Source organism: Bos taurus, chromosome 3 (genome assembly GCF_002263795.3).
Source record: "Bos taurus isolate L1 Dominette 01449 registration number 42190680 breed Hereford chromosome 3, ARS-UCD2.0, whole genome shotgun sequence".
Lineage (NCBI taxonomy): Eukaryota > Metazoa > Chordata > Mammalia > Artiodactyla > Bovidae > Bos > Bos taurus.
Genome location: NC_037330.1, coordinates 120765149 through 120791784, shown reverse-complemented (window position 1 = coordinate 120791784; position 26636 = coordinate 120765149). Strand labels below are relative to the sequence as shown.

Genomic DNA, 26636 nt, shown 5'->3' with positions numbered 1-26636 from the left:
TGCTGGCTAATTACACTTTTATTGGAAGCTCACGGCACCAGAAAGAAGGCGACTGCAGCCTCTCAGACCGTCTCCAAGCCCCAGCAGCTGCCCCAGGGGAGCGCCCGCTCGGGGTGACAGGATGCCTGTGGCTGGCGGGGCTTCTCACCTGGCACTACTGACTTTTGTGGTCAGAGCAGAACCGGAAAGACATCTCCATGGACGCGTCACAGCAAGTGCGAGAAACGGGTGGCTGGCCTCTGAACCGCCGGGCCTTCTAGCAAACAGGGACGCGACGTACCCAGGGCAGGCACGCCTGTTCCTCCAGCTCAAAGGGGACCCGCTGTCATCCAGAAAGTGCCCGATGTCTCAGCTCTGCTGGTCAGAGCGCAAATGGACCCGCCTCGGTGCCCCGTTACCCACATGGAGTTCATCCCCCTGCCCGGGGCCCCTCAGAGGCTTGCACCAAGTGGGGGGCCAGTGGGATGACCGCCCTCTCAGGGACGTACCCCACAAGGCAGGATCCCACGGGCCACAGGCAGGCAGGGGTGACCTGGTCAACCCTGAGTGGGCAGAACCGTGCGCCCACCTGGCCTGTCCAGGACCTGAGGAGGGGTGGAGTGTCTGTCCAGTGGGCAGGCATAGTGGACGGACAGCTCTCTGTCCACCCAATAGAACAGCAGGGCTCCAGAAGACTCCTGCCAAGAGAGCCACGTGCCCTGGGCTTCACGGGGCCAGCTCCAGCCCCCTGGACCAAGCGGTCAGTCATCCAGCCTGCTGCAGGCTCTGCGGGTTGGAGGCTCTGTGGGCCCACCCCATGGGCAACACCAAAACCGGATGGAGGCCCCCAGTCTGGCTGCAGGGGGGCGGCCATCAGGCGTGGGTGGGTAGCATCTTGTAGGGGTTCAGGATGCCCTTGGGGTCCAGGAGGGCCTTGAGCTGCCTCATGAGCTGCAGCGCCTCAGGGGGCTTGCTGTAGCCGAGGACGTCCTTCTTCTTGAAGCCCAGGCCGTGCTCGGCGCTGACACTACCCCGCTGCCCCGCTGTCCACTCATACACGTAGGGCTCCAGGGCACCCAGCAGGGACGTGCTGAAGGCCTCAGACGTCACGTTGAGATGCAGGTTCCCGTCCCCTGGAGAAGCAGGGATGCGCAGATCAGCAGGGCCTCCTCTGCCCCTTGAGGCCCTCTCCTCCCCGAGGCCCCCACTCCCAAGAGCCCCCAGCCCCACCCCGCCGCCCTTCACACCAATGGCCGCTGACCTGGCAGTGGTCACTCCCCTCCTCCGGGGGTCGCAGCGCCCCTGGCCACACACACGTTTCTCTCTGAGTTCTCCCCAGCCCTCCACCCCACCCGCACAGACCCCCCTCCCCGAGGGCCCCCGCCTGAGACGGACAAACATCCGCCCAACCTGCGCGAGCCCAGCTGGACCACTGAGGCCGCCGCAGACCCGGGTCCCCCAGCACCCAGGACGCCTCTGACCGGGTGACCTGCAGCCTCTGACCCAGTGACCTTGGACCACTGACCCTATGACCTGGGACTTCTTATGCCCCCTCCCCCATGCACATCTGTCAAACGTAGGGAGCAAACCAGGGACCCCTCTCCCACCAAATGTGGTTCTCACAGCACACCCAGGGTGAAGGCTCTGAAAACAAGCGAAGCACTACAGAGAGAGAAGCTGGGCTCCTTTGATACTCACCTACACCCCCTGCAGGGGCCTGGGGGATCCACACGGCCCCAGGGCCCTCCCCACTCCTTGTGCAAGCAAATTACCTCCAACTCAGCCTCCAATAATCCCCACAGATAAAAGCCTAAGACACACACACACACCACACAAAGCCTAAGACAAAAATTACAAACACACAGAAGAGAAACCATGATGACCAAGACCCATGAAGACCTGCGATCCAGTGATTTCCAAAAAGAGAAAATAAATGGTTCATGTGTTTAAAAAAACATGAGCAAAAAATATAAAACACAGACCAGAGAAAGCTTTTAAATATCCAGTTCAATCTTCTAGAAACGAAAAAGATGGTCACTGAAATGTCAACGAGCAGAGAGAGATGTAGCGGAATGGAAAGCAGACAAGCACACAGAGATCTGGGCCCGCGGATGGGAGAGACAGGCCGCGCCGTAAGCCTGCGGGGGACGCTTGGGGGGCAGGGAGACGGTATCCACAGGGACAGCAGGGGAGCAGTGTCCGAAAGCAGAGCCCACGGACTCCAGCTGACAGACACTGACCCACCCAGACAACGCTGAGAGAAGCCAAGGAACTCCAGGACAAAGGACAGATCTTAAAGCGCACTTCTCTCCGTGGAGCCCCGCTGGTCCCCGGCCACCTGCCGACAGCAGTTAGCGACGCCTGCACTCTGCAGAGAACAGGGCTGTCAGACCAGAGTCTCAGAGTTCACTGCGGAGAAACCACTGAAGAGCAGGCTCATAAAACCCATGGCATGCGGCCACCTGCCTTCCCAGACCACAGGACTCTCTAAAGGCAGGGCTGTGACACCAGGCCAAAGACAGGCCCGCAGTGTGGGTGAGTCTGCTCAGACACGGGCTCACACGGCAGTAACAACAGCACCGCCACCAGGGCTGGGATGTCACGGCACTGGGGCACGCTCCAGACACAGCAACCCGGCGCGGGTGACGGCGCCCAAGGGACAGGGCCCCAGGCTCCCTGCTCCGAGGACTGGCCAGGCTCTCAGGGGAGCAGTGGTGTCCAGGGGTGGGGGACAGAGAGCTGACTGTAAGGAACTGGCCCAGATGACTGTGGGGACATGGTTAGCCCAGCATCCACAGGGCCAACCAGCAGGTGGACACCCAGAGACGAGCTGAGACTGCAGCTCTGGTCCAAAGGCCTCTTCCGTGGGGGATGTCCATGTCCTGTGGCCTGGGCCTTCAGCTGATCAGGCGAGACCCTCCCACATGGGAGGGTGACCTGCTTTACTCAAGATCTGTGGATAAATGCTAATCTCATCTTAAAACTATCTTCACAACAATATCCAGACTGACGTCTGACCAAGCATCTGGGCACACAGCCCAGCCAGGCTGACACACAGGTTGCCACACTGTTTGGGAAGAGTGACCCTCTTGATACTGATTATCAAGAGTGATACTGATTAATCTCCAACTCTTTTAAGGTAGGACCACCCTGATAACTTTGCCAGAAGAAATATCAACAACCTCAGATATATAGATGATACCATTCTGATGGCAGAAAGTGAAGAGGAACTAAAGAGCCTCTTGATGAGGGTCAAAGAGGAGACTGAAAAAGTGGCTTGAAACTCAATAAGATCATGGCGTCCAGTCCCATCACTTCATGGCCAATAGAGGGGAAAACGTAGAAACAGTGACAGATTTTATTTTGCGGGGCTCCAAAATCACTGCAGATGGTGGCTGCAGCCATGAAATTAAAAGATGCTTGCTCCTTGGAGGAAAGTTATGACAAATACAGTGTATTAGAGATCAGAGATCACTTTGCTGACAAATGTCCCTATAGTCAAAGCTCTGGTTTTTCCCGTCGTCATGTACACACGGCAGAGCTGGCCCATAAGGAAAACTGAGCGCTGAAGAATTGACACTTTCACGCTGTGCTGCTGGAAAAGACTCTTACGAGTCCCTGGGACTGCAAGGAGATCCAACCAGTCCATCCTAAAGGAGATCAGTCCTGAATATTCATTGGAAGGACTGATGCTGAAGCTGAAACTCCAATACTTTGGCCACCTGATGAGAAGAGTTGACTCACTGGAAAAGACTATGATGCTGGGAAAAACTGAGGAGGAGAGGGGGCGACAGAGGATGAGGTGGTTAGATAGCATCACCAACTCAAACGACATGAATTTGTGCTGGAGTCCAGCTCCAGCAGCCAGGGATTCAACCTGAAGGAGTGAGTGGTGTTGGTGAGAAATGAGACAGCCTCTCGGTTTTCTTGGACTGCCTGTTTATTTCAAGTTTAAGATTCTCTTTTGTACTTTTACAAAAACGTTAGGTCAGAGGTTTGACATTTTCAGTTCTCTCTCACCCAGATTTATTATCTCCATAAATCATTGTTGCCCTTCAAACAGAGTTCCTGCTTCAGTGATTCTCTAGGAATCAGCTTTACCATCTATTATCTACATCCTCTAATGTGTCCTATAGTTAACTTGTGATTACATTGTAACTCATACTACATTCCTCAGTTTACTACTTATCTTCCTAAATCCTGTTTGCCCCTAACATCCTGAGCTCACTATCTCTTAAAAAGGCTTCTAGCTATAGTATCTCTAAAATTCCTAACCTCTATAAGCTATAGTAAAATATGCTAACATTACAACATTCCTTAAATCTTTAACTTCTAACTATTGTAATTATTTCTAAGCCCTAAATTCAGTAAACTCCTTTACCATAAACATTTTCCTCACAAATAGGCTTCAGATAGCAATCCCTCCCATGGCCTCAAGCTGCGGCCTACGTGCTCACCCTGGAACACTCTTTTGTAAAAGTCCTTGAACAAATGTCAATGACTAACTTAATGAATTATTTTCTGAGCACAGCTGCAGAAGGCGGTGTGCGCCTTCTCATGCTCCTCTCAAGAACAATAAGCACCTTAGAACTTCTTTTCAGTCAACTCAGCCGAGGAGAGGAAAAGACAAGTCAGAATCACAAGGCCTAACTCCTTCATCCCGGGTCCGTGCCTGCGGGACAAAGAGAGGGGTGGGGCCGTGCCTCCATTTTGTCAGTAACGCCTAACGCGGCTCCCGACAAATCTGAGCAAACTCCAGAAAACAGTGGAGGACAGAGAAGTCTGGCATGCTACAGTCCAGGGGGTCACAAAGAGCCGACACCACTAAGCAACAACAGCACCACCACCTCCCTGATAAAGACACAGTTCCAGGGATACTGCTGGGAGATCAGAGGGGCACAGTTTCCTGTTAGTAAATGGACCAAACTCTATGAGATAAAACACCAACCAAAAGAAGGTAAAGCAGTTCAGTTCAGTCGCTCAGTCGTGTCCGACTCTTTGCGATCCCATGAATCGCAGCACACCAGGCCTCCCTGTCCTTCACCAACTCCCAGAGTTCACTCAGACTCATGTCCATCGAGTCGGTGATGCCATCCAGCCATCTCATCCTCTGTCGTCCCCTTCTCCTCCTGCCCTCAGTCTTTCCCAGCATCAGAGTCTTTTCCAATGAGTCAACTCTTCCCATGAGGTGGCCAAAGTACTGGAGTTTCAGCTTTAGCATCATTCCTTCCAAAGAACACCCAGGACTGGTCTCCTTTAGGATGGACTGGTTGGATCTCCTTGCAGTCCAAGGGACTTGTAAGAGTCTTCTCCAGCATCACAGTTCAAAAGCATCAATTCTTTGGTGCTCAGCTTTCTTTATACTCCAAGTTTCACATCCATACATGACTACTGGAAAAACCATAGCTTTTATTAAATGGACCTTTGTTGGCAAAGAAGGTAACAAATCAGAGTAAAAAAAAATAGAAGAAATGGGGGACAAATAGAAGGCCCAAAGTGAGACCAATCCAGGTCACTGTACAGCCTCTATAAATGAAGGGCAGCAAAATGTGCCACCTCAAAACAGGCCACTTTGGCATAAGGATTATTTTGAGCTGAAGGCAACTGAGAAGAAAGAGACACAGAATAGCCCCCTGCCCTCCATCCACCTGGAAGCAGGACGAGAGCGTGTAAAGGTGTCCCAGGCAAGGGCAGGGTCGCCACCCGGGACAGCTCCAGGCTTTGCCCCTGAACGTCCATCCTCTTCCTTCATCCATGCTGTCTCCAAAGAGGTACTGTTCTTTGCTAAAATGCCCTACAAGTCTAACTACCTGAAACTGAGCAGGACCCTGTGGGGTCTCTCTGTTCAGCCTCCATGACCTTCCCTGAGCTCCAAAGGGAAGACTGGAACAGTTGCTAACCAGGGAGGGGAGGGGTGCAGAGACAGGGAGGAGCAGGCAAGAACAATAGAGCGGCAGGGGCAGGGCGCGGGCACGACCTTTAACAGAATGAGATGGCCTGGAACGATCAGAGCCAGATGGGCCCAAAATGACTACGCGTCAGCCTCCACCTGACCTTGGGCCTCAGTACACGTCATCGCAACACGCCAGCACTGGCCCACCAGCACAAGAGGCCCAAGGGCGACCCACAGAGACCAACAGGTCAGCCGTGACCCAGTTCCTGGAAACCCGCCTCTCCCGCAAAACAGCTGGAATAAGCCTCCCACTCGTTAGCTTATGAAATTACTCACCTAATACACACTGGCTCTCCCCTTCTGAGGTGGCCCATACTGCAGCGTGTCCCTCTCTAAATGAACCCGCTTCTTACCGACCGTTTTGTCTCCCACTGAATCCTTTCTGCAACGAGGCATCAAGAACCTGAGCGTCATTAAGTCCTGAGACCAGGTGTGCAATCTTAGTTAAAAGACCACAGGTGGACTTCCCGGTGCTCCAGCGATTAAGACTCTGCCTGCCAACGCAGGGGACGTGGGCTTGGTCCCCGGTCCCAGAGGACTCCGCACACCGCAGGGCAACTAAGGGCCGCAGCTCCTGAGCCTGTACGCGCCAGAGGAGGCCTTGGAGCTGTGCTCTGCAACAAGGAAGCCACTGCAGTGAGCAGCCCACTCCCCACACCTGGCGAAAGCCCACACGGCAGTGAAGACCTAGCACAGCCCAAAGTAAATCAATAGCTTTTAAACATCACACGCATGTTGCACGGTTAGCTGCTCACTCAGGTCCGACTCTTTGCGACTCCATGGACTATATTTAGTTTGCTCCTCTGTCCCTGGGATTCTCCAGGCAAGAATACTGGAGTGGGTTGCCAGGCCATCCTCCAGGGGCTCTTCCCGACCCAGAGATCGAACCTGTGGCTCCTGCCGCTCCTGCACTGCAGGTGGGCTCTTTACTGCTGAGCCAATGGGGAAACCCAAAAGTCACACAGCACACGTGAAAACAACTTGAAAAAACAAGACAGAAAAGACCATGGATTTTGACTGGGTTCGAGTCCCTGCCCCCACTACATGGGTTCACGTCCCAATCTGAGGTACGTGGTTTCAGCTGCACCTCAAGGGACGCATATGACAGTATCTTTGAGCTTTACAGAACTAAGCGCCCCTATAAGTGGAAGCTGTCAGGTTCTTCCTTCCACAGAGGATCCCAGTTTGCTAATCTGGAGAAGCTCAGGAGACACCTGACGCCAGGCTAAAGGAATGCAGGCCCGACTCACACCCTGGTCCTTATCAATCATCAACCCTGCCCTGCACCGTCCCCATAAACTCCTCAGCAGACCCTCCCAGCGTGGGACACAGTCTGGGGGCAGGAGCCCACCGTGTCAGCCCTGCCTGGCAAAGCAATAAATCTACTTTTTATTACTTCACCCCAAACTCTGCCTCTGAGATTTGATCTGGCATTGGTGCACAGAGACCGAGCTCTAGGCATCAAACTGACAACCCAGGTCTCCACCTTCAGAAGCAGCCAAGGCACCAGGAGAAGGGGGCCCACCCTTACTGCAGGGGTGGGGGGCTCGCTTGGCAGCTGACAGTTAAGTGGACTCGGGCCGCTGGCAGCACAGAGGGCAGACGGGATCCAGAGGGTCTGCTCTCAGCACCTGGCAAACAGCTAGGGAGACTGGCGGCGCCCCAGGCAGGGACCACACTTTCACCAGCGGCGTGCTCCACTCAGTCCTCCATCCACCGCATGGTCAACAGCAAGCCCACGGCCTTCAAGTGGATTGAAAAGTCCCACATGTTTAGAAGTTAAAATACACAGTTCTGCCCACCTTGCGGGTTAAAGAAGCAATGATGAGGGAAATCAGAAAGCATTCAGAACTGAAAGATGACGAGAGCACCCTCAGACACGGGAAACACCCGGGCAGTGGCAGAGACGGGACAGAGGGAGGCACCTGGCCGTCCCCGACCCAGTCCTCTGTAGAGGGGTGGCATCGAGCGCCCAGGGCAGCAGACGCCCAGAGCGAGCTGAAGTACCGGGCGTGCAGGGCCAGCGCCTCGGTCACAGGACACAAGGGCCTGGAGCCGGATCTGGCCCTCGTGAGTCCTGCGGGCGCTCCTGGATGCTGCCAAGTCTGAGGAGGCAAGAAACAGGTACTTTCTAAAACCAGCAAACACCACCTGTGTGCTTACACGGAGGGAAACTTAAATACACTGAAGAGCAGAAAGGCTGAAAATCAGTGAGCTACGTATTTCATTATAAAGTCAGAAGAGCAGCGGTGATGCCGGGAGCTGGCGACAAAATAGCGAGAAAAGCACCCAACGGAAAACCCACACGGAGAAGCCCAGCAAGCCCAGCGCTGACTCTCTGGAGAGGCTGCAGAATCGATAAACGCCTGAACAAGAGAGACGGAGGTGTGGACGGGGCCGTCCCCTCCCTTCCAGTTACGAGGACCCGGCCGTCAGCCCCTGCACCCACCGCCCTGCGCGGAAACCAGGATGCACGCTGGCCCGGGACCGGCGAGAGCCACGCGGAACGAATGATCTCCAGCCCAGGTGCCCGCGTCTCCCCGCACACAGAAAGCACTGAGGTCACCGCCTTGGCACGCCCGGCTTTGTGAGGAGCAGCAACACTGTGATGTTTGACCACACGGGCTTTTCTGGCCCCAGCACGACACTCTGACGTATCCTGGCTGCTCCCCTGCCCCCTCCCCTCCTCTGCACCGTCCGAGAGCCCGCTCCCCGCCTAGAGCTCTCGGTACAGTCCCAAATAAAACTGAATTCACAACCTTCGGGTTGTACAGATAAGAAACAATCCGAATCCGGACTTAGACAGTCCCCCTCCGCAAGTGCTGGACATGGCACGAAGGATAAGAACAGCGCAACGCCAGAACACTCAGGATCTTAGGAGAGACAGACAAAGGCCAGAAAAAGATGAGCAGTCAATTCTGAAGAAAAGGCAAGCCGGAGAGTCCTGTAGTTACGAAAGAAAGTGCGTTGTAGTCAATCTCCTCAAAAAAATCACCAACGAAAACTTCAGGCCCAAGCACCTTCATCTGCAAGCTACTAAACGTTCAAAGAGGAGGTGATTCCAACCTGCCAGACGCTTCTAGAGATGACCCCCAGGTCGCTTTATGACTCTGAGACCAACCTCCAGCCTGCACAGACAAAGGGAACCAGACAGGGCGGGACGGAGGAGCTCCTCCGCGGGGTCAGTAAATGGGGTCAGACAAGACACAGAAGGGTCCCCGTCATGCTGGGCTGACCCGGACACACAGACCCACTCGTCCCCAGGTCAGAGAGATGAGCCCCAGGGGTCAACGGGAAACCGGAGCCCGGCACCCGAGCAGACGCAAAAAGAGCATTCAGAAATCAGCAATCACGCTCAATTTCCAGAGTGGAATTCCACCACGTGACGCGTTCAGGGCCCCCCCACACAGTCCCGGGAGGTGGAACTGAGCCCACCTTATGAAAAGGACAGTGGAGGCCCCAGGCAGAGGTCACCCCCACACCTGTGAACAGACGGGGCTTTGAGACACCCGGTCCCAAAGGCTGCTGAAAATCAAGGGGGATGAAATTGCTCTTTCATGTGAGTCAATAACTTATAAGCGTGACTCTTCTGCACACAATAATGACGGGAACTGGTTTTAAGACCCTTTCATCTGGAGGGAGGGCAGGGTCAGAGCTCATCCTCAAACATGAGACCCCCGTGATCAGGCCGGCCCCCGCCCCTGCCAAGCCCCGAGCCCGCGCTCCCAGGGCGGGCCTTCCCGGGACACCCCAGGCACGCCCCCCACCCCGCGGGCTGTGCTCACCCAGGTGGCCGTAGCCCACCACGTGCTTGGCGCTTGGGCCGAGCCGGGCACGCAGGTCGCCCACGAGGTCGTAGAGCCGGTCCAGGGGCAGCGAGAGGTCGTACTTGTACACGTAGCCGTCACGGCTCAGGGCCTCAGTGATCCTCTCCCTGAGTGCCCACAGCATCTGGAGGGGGGACAGGCACCGTTACCCAGAGCAGGCAGGGCTGCAGGATGACCCCGGGGTCAGGAGGAAACCCCCGGGTGACAAAAACGTCCCACGCCATGACAAGGGCGGGGCTTCCGTCTGAGAACGCACACTGGACGGGGGCCCCAGATGTAGCCAGGCGGGCCCCTGAGGGCAGACACCCAGGGCCCCTCGGAGACAATCAGCGCTGACCCTGTGACCCTGGGACTGGCCGGGCGGGGGAGCTCGGGGACACAGGCGGGGACCTCAGCACGGTTGCGCACCCTTCCCAGCACCCCATGACGTCCTGTCCTGTCACAGACAACCCGGGAGGGCGTCCCTAGGCTTGTCCCGTCTGGTCCCCCCCATCCTCCATCCCCCCACTCCACATCGCAGGAAACCTCGAGGCGAGGCAGCTTTCTGGGTAAGGGAAAACATCCTTTTCTTCATTTCTTTTTAAACAAGCCCACGGTGCAATAATCCCCCCTGAGTTCCTCGCCAGCACAGGACGCCCAGCGGGTGTGTGCATTTCCCCAGTCACTCAGCACTGTGGGTCGCGCCATTCCCGCGCCTGGGCTCCCTGACCATCACCCTGGCCTGATGCTCCTCCCATACCCGGGGCCTGGCCACATGCCTGGCCTGAGCCCGGCAGCCCTGCCCGCCCCGTGCGGCCTCCTCAAGCCCTCACGTCCCGGCGCGGCCACAGAGCTGCGGGCCCCTTATCCACTCACCTTGCCCACTGCTCCAAACCCAGCCTCTCTAGAACGTTCCATCTGCAACCCCTCTGTGCACCTGCACAGCTGACGCTGCTCCCCAACCCGTCCAGGCCCAAGCGCCCCCGACCCCCACCCCGCGCCACCGCCAGGCCCCCGGATGCCAATGCTTGAGAACAGGGCACTGAGGCAGGCAGCGTGGCCCCTGGCTGGGACCCCTCCCCCGGCAGATGGCCCAGGAGCCCCGCTCTGGCCGTGCCCACCCCGCACAGCAGCCTGGAGCTCAGTGCACCCAGACGGAGCCCGGGCCGCTGGAGCCGGGCCCTCCATCAGAAGACGCGGGCCGTGTGCCCGGAGTGGGCAGGGCCCGGCTCTCAGGCCCGAGGCCCAACAATTCCTCATTCCCAGGCAACTGACAGAGTACGTTTAGGGGGGAACAAGGGAAGCGTGGGAGGCAAGCCCCAGTACTGGGCCCTGATGGGGAGAGGACACAGCCCAGGTCTCAGCCCCCATCCCCGCAGGACACAGGCCCCATCCCCCCAGGTCTCAGCCCCCATCCCCCCAGGACACAGGCCCCATCCCCCCGGGACTCAGGCCCCATCCCCCCATCCCCCCAGGACTCAGCCCAGCAAGCCCAGCCTCAGGAAGGAGTGGACAGAGTGGCTGACAGGAAGGTGGTGGACAGGGAGCAGGACTGAAATCCTGGGTCAGGAGGTGAGGGCCTCCCGGGAACCCAGACCAGAGGGCCAGGTGGGAACAGGATGGGTTGCAGCCTCTAAGGTCCCATGTCCCTGGATGGTGACCGTGGCTACCCAGCTCCCAGGCCCGCACGGTGACAGCGGCCTCCTCCATGCCAGGCCCACTCTCCTCACCCTCTGGTGAAGCCCCTCCCAGGGAGCCCCCCACGCCCTGCCCAGCCGCCCCCCATCCACAGGCCCTGACACCAAGTGTGTTTTAGTGAGGCAGCCAGCAGGCAGGTCCCCGGCTGCAGCCCCTCTCACTTTAGCAGTGGGGGCGGGGCATCACCCACCTTGATCCTCCTCTCGTCACTGCCCAGGGTCCCATCGGTCACCAGCCCCGAATCCAGCACCTGCTCCAGGAAGCAGCCCAGCTTTTCGGCATCGTGCCCCGGCCCAGAGCCCGCCGTCTCAATGAGGACGTAGAAGGGGCTTTCTGGAAGAGCAGAGGCAGGGTGAACAGGGGGCGGCGGTCAGGGGAAGGCCAGGGCGGGACAGCCGGGGCCAGGGGGCTCCAGCACCTCCCGATGCGCTGGGGTCACCCACAGAGCAGCCGCCGGCTACTGTGGCTAAAAGACAGGTCCTTCACTGTAAGACAGTGCCCCCCGGAGACACGGCAGAGCCGGAATGCTGGGGCTGGGATCGCGCAGTGGAGGACAGGGCTCCTCTCATCAAACCGCAGGGTGAGCGGAGGTGTGGTGCCTGCCGTGGTCGATGACTCCCGGGGGGCCCTCTGTGCATCCAGGGGCCCTCAACACCCCCAGGGACCCTCAATACCCTCAGGGACCCTCCATGCCCCCCAGGGGCCCTCCATGCCCCCTGGGGCCCTCTGTCCATCCAGGGACCCTCCACGCCCCCCAGGGGCCCTCCATACCCCCTAGGGGCCATCAATACCTCCAGGGACCCTCCATGCCCCACCAGGGCCCTCCACGCCCCCAGGGGCCTCCACACCCCCCAGGGGCCCTCCATCCCATTAGAGACTCCCCACCCACCCAGGGGCCTCCCCACCCCCACCCCAAGAGACCCTCCACTTTTCCAGACCCTCACACACAGAGAAGACACCACGTAGGGCCCTCACCAGCACCCAGCCCCCGTGGAGCCCTGGTCCTGGACTTGCAGCCTCCAGAAAGGGGAAAATCGGTGCCCTTGCCGAGGGCTGCGGCTCTGTGGGGGCGGCCTGGGGGGAGACCAGGCCCACTTCCTCTGGTCAGTCTCAGGAGCGAGAGCGCCAGCACCTGCAGCTGTGCGGGTTCACACAGATGCACACAGCGTGCGGGCCCAAGAACCAGGTGTGACGAGCTCGTCGGCTCAGTCGGAACAAGCTGGCTGAGCTCTGGTGGCTGGCACGTTGTAGGGGGACACTTCTCCCAGCTGAGGAGCCGGTGGAGGGTCCTGACTGCGTCTGGCTGTTCCAGAGACCCCGGGGCTCCAGCACAACTGTCAGCATCTGACCCAGCTCTGCAGGGGAAGGGCCCTCAGGGAGAACCCTGCCCTCAACAGCGACGGGGACACCAGAACCGCCGCACTCCCTGCCACCTCTACTCCACGGACGGGCTGGAGGCCTGGCACCTTCCATCAGCCCACACGCCAAACGGCGCCAAAGGTGAGGTGGGCGCTGCCCACAGGCAGGCAGGGACAGTACCTTGCACGGGGCAGGAGAGACCGAGGTGGAGCCTGACCAGCTTCATGCACTCAGCGTCCATGAACTCAAACGCAGACAGGATCTCGCCCAGCATTGCCCTGCAGGTGCGGAAGGTCTGCAGAACTTCAGCAAAGCCCGGACAGCCTGCAACGGGCGCGGTGAGAGGACAGGCAGACTGGCATGCAGGCACCAGGCCTCGCCACAGGCCACCCGAGCCCGCCCTTCAAGCAGCAAAACCAACCTGCCCGGCCAACGGCCACTTGGAAAGTCACAAACACGTGGCCAGAAACCGGCCCCTCGGGAAGCAACTTGGCCGTGTCTCTATGACACCCTGGGCCCCGCAAGCCATTCAGGGCATACTTCCCGGACCCCAGCTCTCCACGGTGCCCCAGCACCCGGGGCTGGCTGCCAGGCGCCCGAGGCGGAGCATGGACGTCGGTGTGCAGGCAGGCAGGGCAGGCCAAGAAGACCTGGTGGGCACGGGGGTGTGCTCGGCCCTTCCCGGCAGGGATGAGGAGGCACTGAGGGGTCCCAGGGAGGGCAGGGAGGAGGGTCATGGGGTGGGACCCACTCTGTGGGGCCAAGGAGTAGCCGGGGGTGGCCTGTGAACCCCAGCAAAGAGAGCTGAGCGAACTGGCGACAGATCGGAGGAAAGCTGCCAGAACACAACACAGAGCCGGACTGGAGGGAAACCCGCGCGGTTACGACACGTGGAGACCGACCACCTGAAAGGTCCTCTCGTGCATCTGACCACCGTGCTGGGGGGAGAGAGGGCTGGGCAGCTGCTGAGGACGGGGTGGAGGGAAGCTTCCGGAAGTGAGGGGTTTAGGAAGTTTCAGAAAGAAAAAGAAACGCACTCTCACAGGAGACACACCGGGACCCATAAAAGACCAAAGGAAAAGAGGAAATCTCTACGTCGGCCAAAGAAAGAGAAACACCCCCTCATGGCGGCTGCAGGGGACGCCAACCCGCCACCGGTGACCATGGAGCCGTGAGGAGCGCCGCTCCCACAGGATGGGAGACACCAGACACCGGGGCCAGCTTCCGGGAAAGGGGAGGAGGGAGACGTTCCAGACAGACTCGCAGGGACTCACATGGACTCAACAGGGACTCACAGCCCCAGGCGTCCACGACAGAGCAACCAGGACGTGTTCACAGCGCGGGGCCGGGAAAGCCCAAAGCAGGAGGGCAAACGTGGAATTACAGTGATGACCAGCACGACGGAAGGGACAGACGGACGGAATCAGGACAAGGCTGCGGGGCCCAGAGCCTGGCGCGGGTGGACGGCGGCAGGGGAGGAGGGGCACAGGGAGCACGCATGCGGGCCTCGGGGCAGGGGAGTCAGCCGAGCGGCTGGAGGGGGGGCCCTGGGGCAGGGGAGTCGAGAAGCTGAGCGGCTGGAGGCGGGGTGCCCCGGGGCAGGGGAGTCGAGAAGCCACGCAGCTGGAGGGGACCCCGACGCGCTTGCAGAGATGGTGGCGAGCCGCTGGCCCCACCAGGTGGACTAACGGCCCCGAGATGAACAGACACGGCCCTGGACCTGGCACCAAACACCACTTCCCTGCGAACCTTACGGCATGAGTGAGTGAAAGGGAATGAAAGTCACTCAGTGTCTTTCACTGAAAGTCACACACATCCAACTCTGTGTGACCCCAGGGACTGCAGCCTGCCAGGCTCCTCTGTCCCTGGGATCCTCCAGGCAAGAACACTGGAGTGGGTTGCCATGCCCTCCTCCGACGGATCGTCCCAACCTAGGGATCAAACCCGGCTCTCCTGATTTATCTTCTTTTGGTTTTACTTCCGTTTGGTCTTTACCCTACAGCATAAGCTGTTATTTAAGAATAACAAACAGCGGGTGGGTGAGACACAGGAAGCCCCGGTCCTTTTACAGAATAAAGTGTGCCCAGCCCAGACCCCACCTTGGCACCAAGGCCAGGTCCCGGGCCATGGGGAGAGGGAGAGGCAGGAGGAACGGGAGGGGCGGCCCGCGGGCTGCAGGCAGTGCCACCCAAGACTCCCCCAGAGGCTGGTGGAGGGCGCCTACCGAGGAAGGCCACGTTCACAGTGCTGGGCTTGGGCGGACACAGAATGGACACAGCCGTGATGACCCCCAGGGTGCCCTCTGACCCAATGAAGAGCTGCTTCAGGTCGTAGCCCGTGTTGTCCTTTCGAAGAGACGTGAGGCAGTTCAGGACGGTTCCGTCGGCCAGCACCTAGAGACGGCATCAGCACTGGCCCCACGCTGCCCTGGGGAGGCCAAACCACCCTGTGCACCCTGAGAGCGAGCCCCAGGGCGGAGGAGCGGGATGAGGGAGCACCCAGGGTGGAGTGGGGAGCACCCAGGGCAGAGCAGGGAGCATCCAGGACAGAGGGGGGAACACCTGGGTTGAGTGGGGAGCACCCGGGATGGAGCAGGGAGAACCTTGAGGAGCGGGGAGCACCTTGGGTGGAGCGGGGAGCACTTTGGGTTGAGTGGGGAACACCCAGATGGAGCGGGGAGCACCTCGGGTAGAGCCTGGAGCACCTGAGCAGAGCACAGAGCACCTCAGGTAGAGCAGGGAGCACCTGGGGTGGAGCCAGGAGCACCCAGGGTGGAACACAGAGCACTTGGGTGGAGCAGGGAGCACCCAGGGTGGAGCATGGAGCACATGGGCGGAACAGGGAGCACCCAGGCGGAGCACAGAGCACCTGGGTGGAGCAGGGAGCACCCAGGCGGAGCCCAGAGCACCTCAGGTGGAGCACAGAGCACCTGGGTGGAGCAGGGAGCACCCGGGGCGCAGGAAGGCAGAGAAAGGCAGTGCACCAGTGTCCCCATCCCTGCACTCCTCATCCCCAGGCAGCTCAGTCAAGCTCTCTAATCCCGTTTGACTCTTGTTTGGTGAATTAGTCAAAAGCTTAGTGAAACAACTTGCAAAAGCCTGCAAGATACTTGCAATAAAAAACAACCTGCAGCCAGAGAACAAAGCCACAGGAACCGTGCGATTCATCAGACAGAAGTGGCCCCTCCTTGGGTAAACATAGGGTCTGGGCCTTAGAGAACCCCTGGAGCCGTGACGGAGGCCTGACCGGGCTCCTCTGGGCACAAGCCCCAGGAAAGCCGGCAGGGGGAATGCCACAGTCCGGGAACCTGCTCAGGGCCACAGCTCCCACAGCAGCCTTTCACGGGGGCAGGAGGTGCGTCATCGCCTCGTTGGAAGCCGGAGAGTGGGGTGCTGCGTGTAACCCCCACGGCCCGGGTGGGGCCCAGTGGAGACCAGGCCGCACCCAGAGGTGGCCTCCTTGCCCACCTGAGGCCCAAGAGGGTGGCACCAGAGCTGGGCCTGCAGCACCCTGGGTGCCCGTGCATGGCAGCAAGGGTGCACCTGACCCCTGAGCCAGGGGGTCTCACCAGAGACCTTGCATGACGACCATTGGAAAGGACAGCCCCCTGGGACCAACCCAGGAACCGGAGCAGGTCCAGCCAGGTCCCCGGAAGCAGGGCCAGTGCCCGGCGGCAAGTGTCCCCAGCTCACCACTTCCAGGCCCAGGACCGTCCCCCGCAGGGAGCCGTATCGCAGGACCCGCAGGCCGCCTGCGTTGGTGGCCACATTCCCCCCGATGTGGCAGCTGCCCTTCGCCCCGAGGTCCAAAGGCATGATGAAGCCCCGCTCCTCCACGTACTGGCTCAGCGCCTCCAAGACACACCCCGCCTGGCAGACCAGGACCCCTGCCGAGCAAGCAGAGCCCCCGTAGGGGCCCTCAGGCTCAGCCCAGGGGGCCCAGCAGGCCAAAAAGCCCGGGAGGGGCATCCGTCCGCCCAGGAACCAGGGCGCGGAGGAAAACGGGTGTGCCCCATCCCTCCCCAAGAAAATGCCTTTATGAGAAAAGAGGAAAGGCCAGTGAGGCCACGTCAGGGGAACAGGGCTCACACACACAGGCTCACTAAAGGGAGCGGTGAAGAGGGGCTCCTACAAGGCTAGGGCCCTCAAGTGCAGGTGGGATTCTGCCCCAGGGGACATGTGACAAGTCTGGAGACAATCTGGGTTAGAGATGCTGCTGGCATCAAGTGGGTGGAGCCTGGGGCTCTGCCCAGCCCCCCAGTGTCCAGGCGCCCTGGCCAGAGAGCATGCTCGGCCCAGGGGTCCTGCCCGAGAGGCACCTACACAGTTGTGGGGCCTGGAGCTTCAAAACCGTGGAGCCCCTTATACGCCCCGCAGGCCTCAGGAAGGGTCGGTGTGGCCGGGAGGGGCCACAGAACAGCTCAAGTCCAGGGTGTAAGTCACCCCAAGTGCCAAGGGGCCTGGGCGACTGGCTAAGGCAGAGGGGTGGCTGCTCGTCCCCCCACGCCGGACCCGGGCCCCCCTCACCCCAGCCCAGCCCAGCCCAGCGGCAGCCGGCCTTACCCGACACGTCATGAAAGCTGAGGACCTGGTTCATTAGGGCGGTGGACAGAATGATCTCGTCGAAGACGGGTGTGCTGCCGCCCACCATGCCTGTGTTGCCCCCCTGTGGGTTCACAGCCAGGTTCCGCTCGTGGCAGTACCTGGGACACACCGAGGACCAGGGTCAGGACCCTCTCCGACTCCCACGCCAGCACCCTGGGGGGACGCCATCAGGGCCGTGAGACCCCAGCCTCTCCCGCCACTGAGCCAGGCCACTTCCTGCCACAGCCTCGAGGGGGTGTCCCCTCCGTCCCCACACATGACGGGAGTCTGAGGGGCAAGTGACCCCACAAACTGCAGGGGGAGCAGGCGGCCATGGCCTTCCCAGGTCACGGACGAGGCCAAGGCCACCCCGAGGCTGCTCCTCCGAGCGCAGACAGAGCGCCCACTGCTGCCCTGCCTGTTCACCTCAACAGCTGCAGCCCTGGGCACTCAGGGCCCCTCCTGCCCCCCACCCCACGTCTCTGCTCCCCCTTATCCTGGGCTGCCCACCCCTCCCCTGCCCATTGCCCTTCAGAGCCAGGTCAGAGTCGCCAGCAGCACCTCATCCCCAGCCAGCCTCCTACCGAGCAAGGACCTGAAGGGACCGAGCCCTGATGGGTCAGGATCTGCACGCTGGGGCGCCCACCCCGAGGGGCAGGCTGCCCACCTGTGTCACGTGAGCCACCTGCCAGGCAGCCAGCCTCCAGCAAAGCTCAAACGGAGCAGCGCCAGGTTCCTGGGGCCCTGCACACACCTCCACAGGGCAGCGCGGACAGAGCACTCTCAGGCGCTCACCTTCCACGCATCGACAGTGGCGTGGAATAGGAATCAGACCGCGGGCATTGCCACGTGGAAGGGAAAGACCGTGACGCGGGAGGTATAATGTGATGATGCTTAACAACCCACACACATGCAGGAAAGCGCTGAGCTGACAAACCAAAATGTCATCAGCGGTTACACTTGGAGAGGAAAATTTTGCTTTTGCAACTTTTTCTTCTTTATGGCTTTCTATGTTTTCCAATTTTTCTATAGTAAACACGAGCGTGTAGGGATTGAAAACCTCAAAGCAAGCGTTTTTCAAGAAAAGGCCTGTGCCCGCCGCTGCCCTGGGCATCGAGGCTGCCCGGCGCCCCCTGGAGGCCGCGGCTCCGCTCAGCCTGCTCGGCCCCGCCCTCCCCTGCTCGGCCCGCCCTCCCGTCGCCCCGCCCTCCCCTGCTCAGCCCGCCCTCCCGGGCCCGCCTGCGAGGCCGCGGGGTCCGCGTGCTCTCTGCCCCGCGCTGGTGACTAGGGAGTGGGGCGGGCAGGGCGCCTACCTGAGGATGTGTGCCACCTCCTGGGTCGTCCGCGGCCTCAGCAGCACCTTGCTGGAACCTGTGGGACAGAAGCCACGGTCACCCAGGAGGGGCGTCCCGTCTCCCGAGGAAGCTAGCCCGCCAGCCTCCAGGCCTAGAGCCCGATTCCCTGAGGAGGAGGGCCCGCCCGGGGCAGCCCGTGGGCTGGAGCTGGGCCCGGGGACCTCAGCGGCAGGGGCCTGGAGTCCTCTCCACTGCAAGTGACTGGGTTTCCCCGGGAAGGAACCTGTGTCGTGTGGGGACACCTGAGGACACGTGAACATCTGGCGCCCTGCGAGCTGACGACGCCCATGAGCTTCAGTGTCTGTGGATCATCCTCACCCGAGTCTGTTCTCTGGGCGGATGCTTCCAAATGCACGCATTCTCCCGCACTCATGAACCCATCTCCTGCTCCAGGAAGGGGCCTTCCCCACCTCGTGTATTTATCATCTTGGCCATCTGTCCACAGCAGTGCAGGCTGTGCACTCTCAGTTCCTGGTTATCACAAGTTATCTGATGCCCAGTCACAGCCTTATCTGTTGGCATTCCTGACCACTGCCTCGAAGACAATCAAGTTTCTCTCTACGCTCTCAGTTTTGCGGAAAGTGCTTTAAGCAGCTAAGAGGCTGCAGGAGGACAGGAGGCTGTCTCGCACATCTTCCTGCTGCGTCACTGACTTTTACGGTGCTCTGAGATCACGCTGTAGTTTCTAGGTTATTTTCTTATTATGAAAGCCGTTTCTCACTTGCTTTTCATCAAATGAACTGTGTCTGCCAGGCGGTTGGCTGTCAGGCCTCCAGGCCCTTCAGGGCAGCACAGTCCCGGGACCCTGGTCGCCCGTGAGGCTCCTGTCGGTTTCATTCACTCGTGTTTCTCAGCACCTGAGCTCCCACCGTGTGTGCAGGCACAGGCACAGAGAGAAAAACAAAGTTCTCCCGCCCCGCGGAGTCACCTTTCTAATGGGGAAAAGGGTAAGAAAATGGTCCAGTGTGTTAGTAAGGGGAGGCTACAAAGAGAGCAAAGCCCAGAGCAGAAGTCATCAGAGGCCAACTCTGGGGAAGCTCCCAGGACGGGAGGGAAGGAACGTCCAGCCTGGAGAGGCTGGCAAGGGGACAGGCAGAAGGGCCAGCCGCACAGGGTTGGGGTACCGCCGCCACCATCACCCCCCACTGCAGCCTCCCTCCCCCTCTGAACACCCTGCTGTGCTCACAGGCGGGCCACCCTTGATCCAGCCCTCCTCATCCTGCCCGCCACCTGCCAGGAGCATCCCCAGGGCTCCAAGGGCCTAACTTCAGTGGACCCTCCCCCTGCAGGCCCTCCCGGAGGCTGTATGCCCCCTGTCCTCTCTGTCAACCGTCTGCCCACTGTCCCTGGAACAGCTGCCCCCACTGCTGCTGAGCCTTCCTGCCTCTGCTCTGCTTCCCCTGCAGTCCCCTCTCACTCAAGGCGCCTCTGGCCTTGAGGAACGGGAGGCACCCTCCTCACCCCAGGGCCTCATCCAGGCACCCTCATCCCACACGCAAACACAGCAGTGCTCCCGGCTCTTGGTCCCCCAGTCAAGTCCATGTCCAGAGATCTCAAGGTCAGCACACACCACTCAGGGTCAGCGCACACTGCCTCGGGGTCAGTGCACACCACCTGGGGGTCAGCACACACCACTCGGGGTCAGCGCACACACCTCGGGGTCAGCACACACGGCCTCGGGTCTGCTTTCACGGGACCTTGCAGAGCTGAAACCTCCTGCCCCGCCCTCGGCAGGAGCCTGCTGGTCAGGCCACAGAGACTTTCTGCTCCAGGACTCAGAGCCACCTCCTCGAGCCAAGTGGCCCGCAGAACAAGCTGTGCCCAGCATCCACGTTGCCCATGGGACTGTGGGCCCCCACGTTCCTCAGGGACCTCCCTCCTATCTCGGTATCAGAGACACCACGTTGCCTTGCGCTCGGCAGGGAGCTCTGGGTGGGGCGGGGCTGCCTCTGAGGGCAGGACAGGCCTGGGCACCTTCCTCAAGGGCACCCTGGTAGAGACGCCCAGCAGAAGGGCGTCCACCGCCTCCACCCTCCCCACAGGTCAGGACCGGCCAGTTATCTGCGCCTACGCCCCAATTCCACTTGCTCCTGATGCTGCACTCTGATCTGGAGCCTCACTCAACTTTCCTACCACCAGCACGGCCCCCACCGTGTCTGAGCCAAGAGCCCAGCACACCCTCCAGGGCTCGCCTTCAGTCTGGACTGTGCTGGCTCCAGGCCCAGCCTGAGGACCTGGACACACTGTGTCCGGCATTTCAGGCTTAAACATGTCATCATGTTGTAAACAGCTTGTCTTCCATATCTTCTTCAGTTCAGTTCAGTTCAGTTGCTCAGTCGTGTCTGACTCTTTGCAACCCCATGAATTGCAGCACGCCAGGCCTCCCTGTCCAGCACCAACTCCCAGAGTTCACTCAGACTCACGTCCATTGAGTCAGTGATGCCATCCAGCCATCTCATCCTCTGTCGTCCCCTTCTCCTCTTGCCCCCAATCCCTCCCAGCATCAGAGTCTTTTCCAATGAGTCAACTCTTCACATGAGGTGGCCAAAGTACTGGAGTTTCAGCTTCAGCATCATTCCTTCCAAAGAAATCCCAGGGCTGATCTCCTTCAGAATGGACTGGTTGGATCTCCTTGCAGTCCAAGGGACTCTCAAGAGTCTTCTCCAACACCACAGTTCAAAAAGCATCAATTCTTCGGCACTCAGCTTTCTTCACAGTCCAACTCTCACATCCATACTTGACCACTGGAAAAACCAGAGCTTTAATTAGATGGACCTTTGTTGGCAAAGTAATGTCTCTACTTTTGAATATGCTATCTAGGTTGGTCATAACTTTCCTTCCAAGGAGTAAGCGTCTTTTAATTTCATGGCTTCATTCACCATCAGCAGTGATTTTGGAGCCCACAAAATAAAGTCTGACACTATTTCCACTGTTTCCCCATCTATTTCCCATGAAGTGATGGGACCGGATGCCATGATCTTCGTTTTCTGAATGTTGAGCTTTAAGCCAACTTTTTCACTCTCCACTTGCACTTTCATCAAGAGGCTTTTTAGTTCCTCTTCACTTTCTGCCATAAGGGTGGTGTCATCTGCATGTCTGAGGTTATTGATATTTCTCCCGGAAATCTTGATTCCAGCTTGTGCTTCTTCCAGCCCAGTGTTTCTCATGATGTACTCAGCATATAAGTTAAATAAGCAGGGTGACAATATACAGCCTTGACATACTCCTTCTCCTATTTGGAACCAGTCTGCTGTTCCATGTTGCTTCCTGACCTGCATACAGGTTTCTCAAGAGGCAGGTCAGGTGGTCTGGTATTCCCATCTCTTTCAGAATTTTCCACAGTTTATTGTGATCCACACAGTCAAAGGCTTTGGCATAGTCAATAAAGCAGAAATAGATGTTTTTATGGAACTCTCTTGCATATCTTCTTAATATGCAGCAAAGACACTGTTGGTTTTTATAACTAAGTAGGTCATGTTACCTCTGAAATCACTTCAAGAGAAAACACAAAACTGAAAGTCTTAGCCACTCAGTCGTGTCCGACTCTTTCTGACCCCATGGACTGTAGCCCGCCAGGCTCCTCTGTCCATGATGGGCTTTTCCAGGCAAGAATACTGGAGTAGGTTGCCATTCCCTTCTCCAGGGGATCTTCCTGACCCAGGGATCGAACCTGGGTCTCCTGCATTGCAGGCAGATTCTTTACCATCTGAGCACCAGGAAGACTACACAGGGCCTCAGGAAACCTGCTCTCAGGAAGGCAAGCTGGGTCCAGAAGGAGAATCTCCAAGCTGCTGTGGGGGTGTGGGCAGCCAGGCCATCTTGCAGGGCCCACATCCTGCCCAAGCGAGCTGCAGAGGGGACAACAGGCCCCCCAAAAGACGTATAGACACCCCACCCTGCAGAACCCACGAACGTGACCTTCCTTGGAGAAAGGGTCCTTACAGATGTAATTAAGGATCTAAAGTTGAGACCATCCTGATGAGGGTGGTACCCCAATCCAAGGACAGGTGACCTCATAAGAGAACAGAGAGGGAAACACAGGGAGAGACTGTGTGAGGAGGGACAAGGACTGGAAAATGTTGTCACAAGCCAAGATCACCTGGAGCCCCAGGAGCTGGAAGAGGCAGGAGGGACCCTCCACTAGAGGGAGCCCTACCCACACCTGAGAACAGAGAGCAGACACTCCAGTCGATTGAGCCCAGTTTGCGGTTCTTTGTTATATATTAGCCCAGGCGTTGGGCTGCAGCCATGAAATTAAATGACGTTTGCTTCCTGTGAGAAAAGCTATGACCAACCTTGACAGCATATTAAAAAGCAAATATTACTTTGCCAACAAAGGTCCGTCTAGTCAAGGCTATGGTTTTTCCAGTGGTCATGTACGGATATGAAAGTTGGACCAGAAAGAAAGCTGAGCACAGAAGAATTGATGCTTTTGAACTGTGGTGTTGGAGAAGACTCCTGACAGTCCCTTGAACTGCAAGGAGATCAACCAGTCCATCCTAAAGGAGATCAGTCCTGAATATTCATTGGAAGGACTGATGCTGAAGCTGAAACTCCGATACTCTGGCCACCTGATGCGAAGAACTGACTCATTGGAAATGACCCTGATGCTGGGAAAGATTGAAGGCGGGAAGAGAAGGGGACGACAGAGGATGAGATGGTTGGATGGCATCACCGACTCAACGGACATAAGTCTGAGTAAACTCTGGGAGTTGGTGATGGACAGGGAGGCAGGTGTGCTGCAGTCCATGGGGTCGCAAAGAGTCAGACATGACTGAACTGAACTGAACTGACGCCTTGCGAGGAAGTGAGTAGTAGTTAACACACACACACCCCTCAGAGCAGCTGGGGGGTCAGGGGGGCGGTCAGCTGTTTTATCTTAATTTGCAGATGTCCTGAATCAGAAAAGCGTCTGTGACGCCGCCCAGAGCTCCTGCACCCAGTGCTCACCGCTGGCCACATGGAATCCCAGGCTGTTCCTCAACCCTGCCCACCCCAAGCATGAACTGTGAACAGACCCTCACTCACCTCGGACTGTCCTCAGCCAGTCCACGTTGGGAGGCTCAAGCTCCTCCGGGTCTGTGATGACCCTGCCAGGGACGACTCGCTCCAGGGCGGCCAGGTCGTCCTCAGACACCACGGAGAAGGGCAGCCGCTGCACAGGGTACCGCTCCGGGGTCAGCGTCACCTCAGGAGTGCGGGAGGAGGCTGAGCAGCTGCCTCGTGGAACCAGGGGGCTGGTGCCCCAGGCCCCTCGCGGGCCGCCCAGCCCAGGGATCTTGGACGGCCCTGCCCACATCTTCTGTCTCACAGAGGCTCCCTGAATGCAGGCTGCCCGCCAGCAGAAGAGCCACGCAGGCCACCGGGGCACCAGACGGGGCATCATCATTCCTGCCCTACAAAGTGGTCGGACCTATGACTCTGGAACAGCATGGAGCTGATACAAAGGCAGCACCTGCAGGGTGGGGAGACAGGCCCACAGTGGCTTCCACGGCTGCGGTGGCAGTGAGGTTTGGACCACCCGGAAGAAGCGGGCTAGGTGGGCACAAGGGACACGAGGCCTTCAGCTGACGCAGCACAGCCCCTGGCAGGAGTCACCCTGAGAAGTCACAAGACGCACACCCCTGGCGGAGGCCACCCCCACCCCCACCTGTGTTAGCTTTAACATCTGCAACAACCACGTCTCCCTCTCAGCCCCTCTTCCTTCACAAGTAACGAGCAGTTAAGGTGCTGTGAGGGACAGATGCCATTCCCCTGGTGGCTCAGCTAGGAAAGAGCCCACCTGCAAGTGCAGGAGATGCAAAAACGTGCGTTCAATCCCTGGGTCAGGAAGAGCCTTTGGAGAAGAAAATGGCAACTGGCTCCAGTATTCTTGCCTGGGGAATTCCTTGGACAGAAGAGCCCGGTGGGCTATACAGCTCATGGACTGGGGTCGCAGACTCGGACACGAGTGAGCGCGCGCGCGCGCGCGCACACACACACACACACACACACACACACACACGGTGGTTTAATCTCTCAGCGGCGCCGACCCTGCGACCCCATGACTGTAGCCAGCCAGGCTCCTCTGTCCCTAGGATTGCCCAGGCAAGAACACTTCAGAGGGTTGCCATTTCCTTCTCCCTGGAATCTTCCTGACCCCCGGAGTGAACCAGTGTCTCCTGAATGTACAGGTGGAATCTTTAAGACAGAGCCACCAGGGAACAAGTGGTTAAAATAATATGTCTTATGTTTGTGGATATGCTACAAGTTCACAAAAACCGGGGGACAGAGGGAAGCTCCTCTGGGCCCCCATCCTGGGGGCCCGGGAGTGCGCAACTCGCCAGGCAACCCCCGGGGAGGGGAGCAGTGTGGCGCACCGGTGTTCTGGTTGCTTCCAGCTCACCTGGCGCTCAGACCACCTGGGCGGCTCAAGGGGCAGCGCCCCCGGCGGGGTCACACCTCCGAATGACCTTGAGGACACGATCAGAGCCCCTGGGTGCCTGGAGGCAGCAGGCGCTGCACCAGTGGGGGTGAGGCTTAAAGGAGGCGCGGAGGCCAACCCCGCCTGTTCAGGGCAGCGCAGGACAGGTAAGCAGCGAGCTCGGGGCCGGACTCCCGCCGAGGGCCGGGCGCCTGGGGTCACGGCCGTCAGGGGACCACCGGGGGCCACGGGGAACCAGGAGCGGCCGCCCCAGCCAGGGGCCGACGACCAAGCGCCGGCGCCCGAGGCACGCAGAGTGACCCAGGCTCGCCCGGAGGGCCCGGGGCGCGCAGCCTGCGCGATCGCGTGACCGGATCGGCCCGGGCGGTGGGATCCGAGGGCCCCATGGGCGCCCGTGACCGCGCGCCTCCGCCGCCCCCAGCCCCTCCACCGAGACCCCGAGCGGCCGCGCGCACGCACTCACGTCCGCGTCCCCGCCGCAGGCTTCGCGCCGCCGCGGAAAGTGGGCGGGGCTGGCGGGACTGCGCTTGCGCCGGAAGCCCTCGGGGACCCCGCCCACCCAGGCCCGGCCCCTGTTGTTGGCTCCGTCCACCCCACTGCCCCGCCCTCTGCCCGACTCCGCCCATCAGCGGCCCCGCCCCTTTCCCCGTGATGTCCGGCTTCACCCAGCTTCCCCCGCAAGGACAGCTGGGCTTGAGTCGCGTTGGCACCGTCTAGCGTGGCCCCTGCACACCCTCCCACCCCTTCCACGAGGACTGGCCCACGTGTACATCCCGCCTGACTCCAGAGCGTAATTCTGTCCTCCTAAGGGGTCCCCAGAGAACCGTGACTCACCCTCTCAGCTTCGGGGAACGCTGGCACCCAGAGCCCGGGTCCCCTGGCCCCGACTCTGGCAGAAGGGCAGACATCCCTGCGGGTCAGGACTGCACTGCAGGCAGAGCCCTAGGACACCCCGAAGCACTTGAGAACCCCAGTGACTCAAGTGAGGGGGCCTAGGATCTGGGCTCGGTGGCGATCCCACTTCAGGAAGGCCCTGACCCGCCCCCCAGCACCGCCCCGCCCCGGAGGACACAGAGTCCGCCTCTCGGGACTGCCGCCTCCTCCAGCCCCTCCAGTTTGTGCCCGCTCGGTGCCAGTTTGCCACCCACGGCTCCAGGGTATCTGCTCTGTGGGCCCGTTGGGCTCTGCCATCCAGGGCACCAGGCTGGGGGGGCTCCCGGCCTGACAGGTGTTCCCCGCCCCAGCCACCCAGCGGCCAGCTCCCGGCCGCCTCCCCCTCCCCCGGGGGTGCCAGCGGAGGCTGAGCAGCAGGTCTCCGCAGACATCTGAGCCCCAGCTCCGTGGGGCTCCTCTTCCCAGGGCTCCTGGGACTGAGGTACCCAAGGTGACCATGCAGCCAGCTGGCCTCCTCTTCCTCTGAATCCCAGTCAGCCCACCTCCTCCAAGCTGTCAAATCCACAGACTCAACTTGCTTCCTCC

At 59.6% G+C, this 26636-nt stretch overlaps 1 protein-coding gene across 6 annotated transcripts; it reads right to left on the bottom strand.

Moving 5' to 3' along the window:
- Window positions 1-26196, bottom strand: D2HGDH (D-2-hydroxyglutarate dehydrogenase). 6 transcript variants are annotated; one of them, XM_005205041.5, is made up of 10 exons: window positions 25992-26196; window positions 23762-24188; window positions 18692-18749; window positions 17358-17497; window positions 16488-16681; window positions 15020-15188; window positions 12976-13119; window positions 11627-11769; window positions 9718-9883; window positions 1-1112 (listed from the first exon to the last, which is right to left on the bottom strand). In XM_005205041.5, exons 2-10 carry the CDS (start codon window positions 24120-24122, stop codon window positions 853-855), a joined length of 1635 nt encoding a protein of 544 aa, XP_005205098.1. In that variant the 5' UTR covers window positions 24123-24188; window positions 25992-26196; the 3' UTR covers window positions 1-852.
- Window positions 26197-26636: the final 440 nt, after the last annotated feature.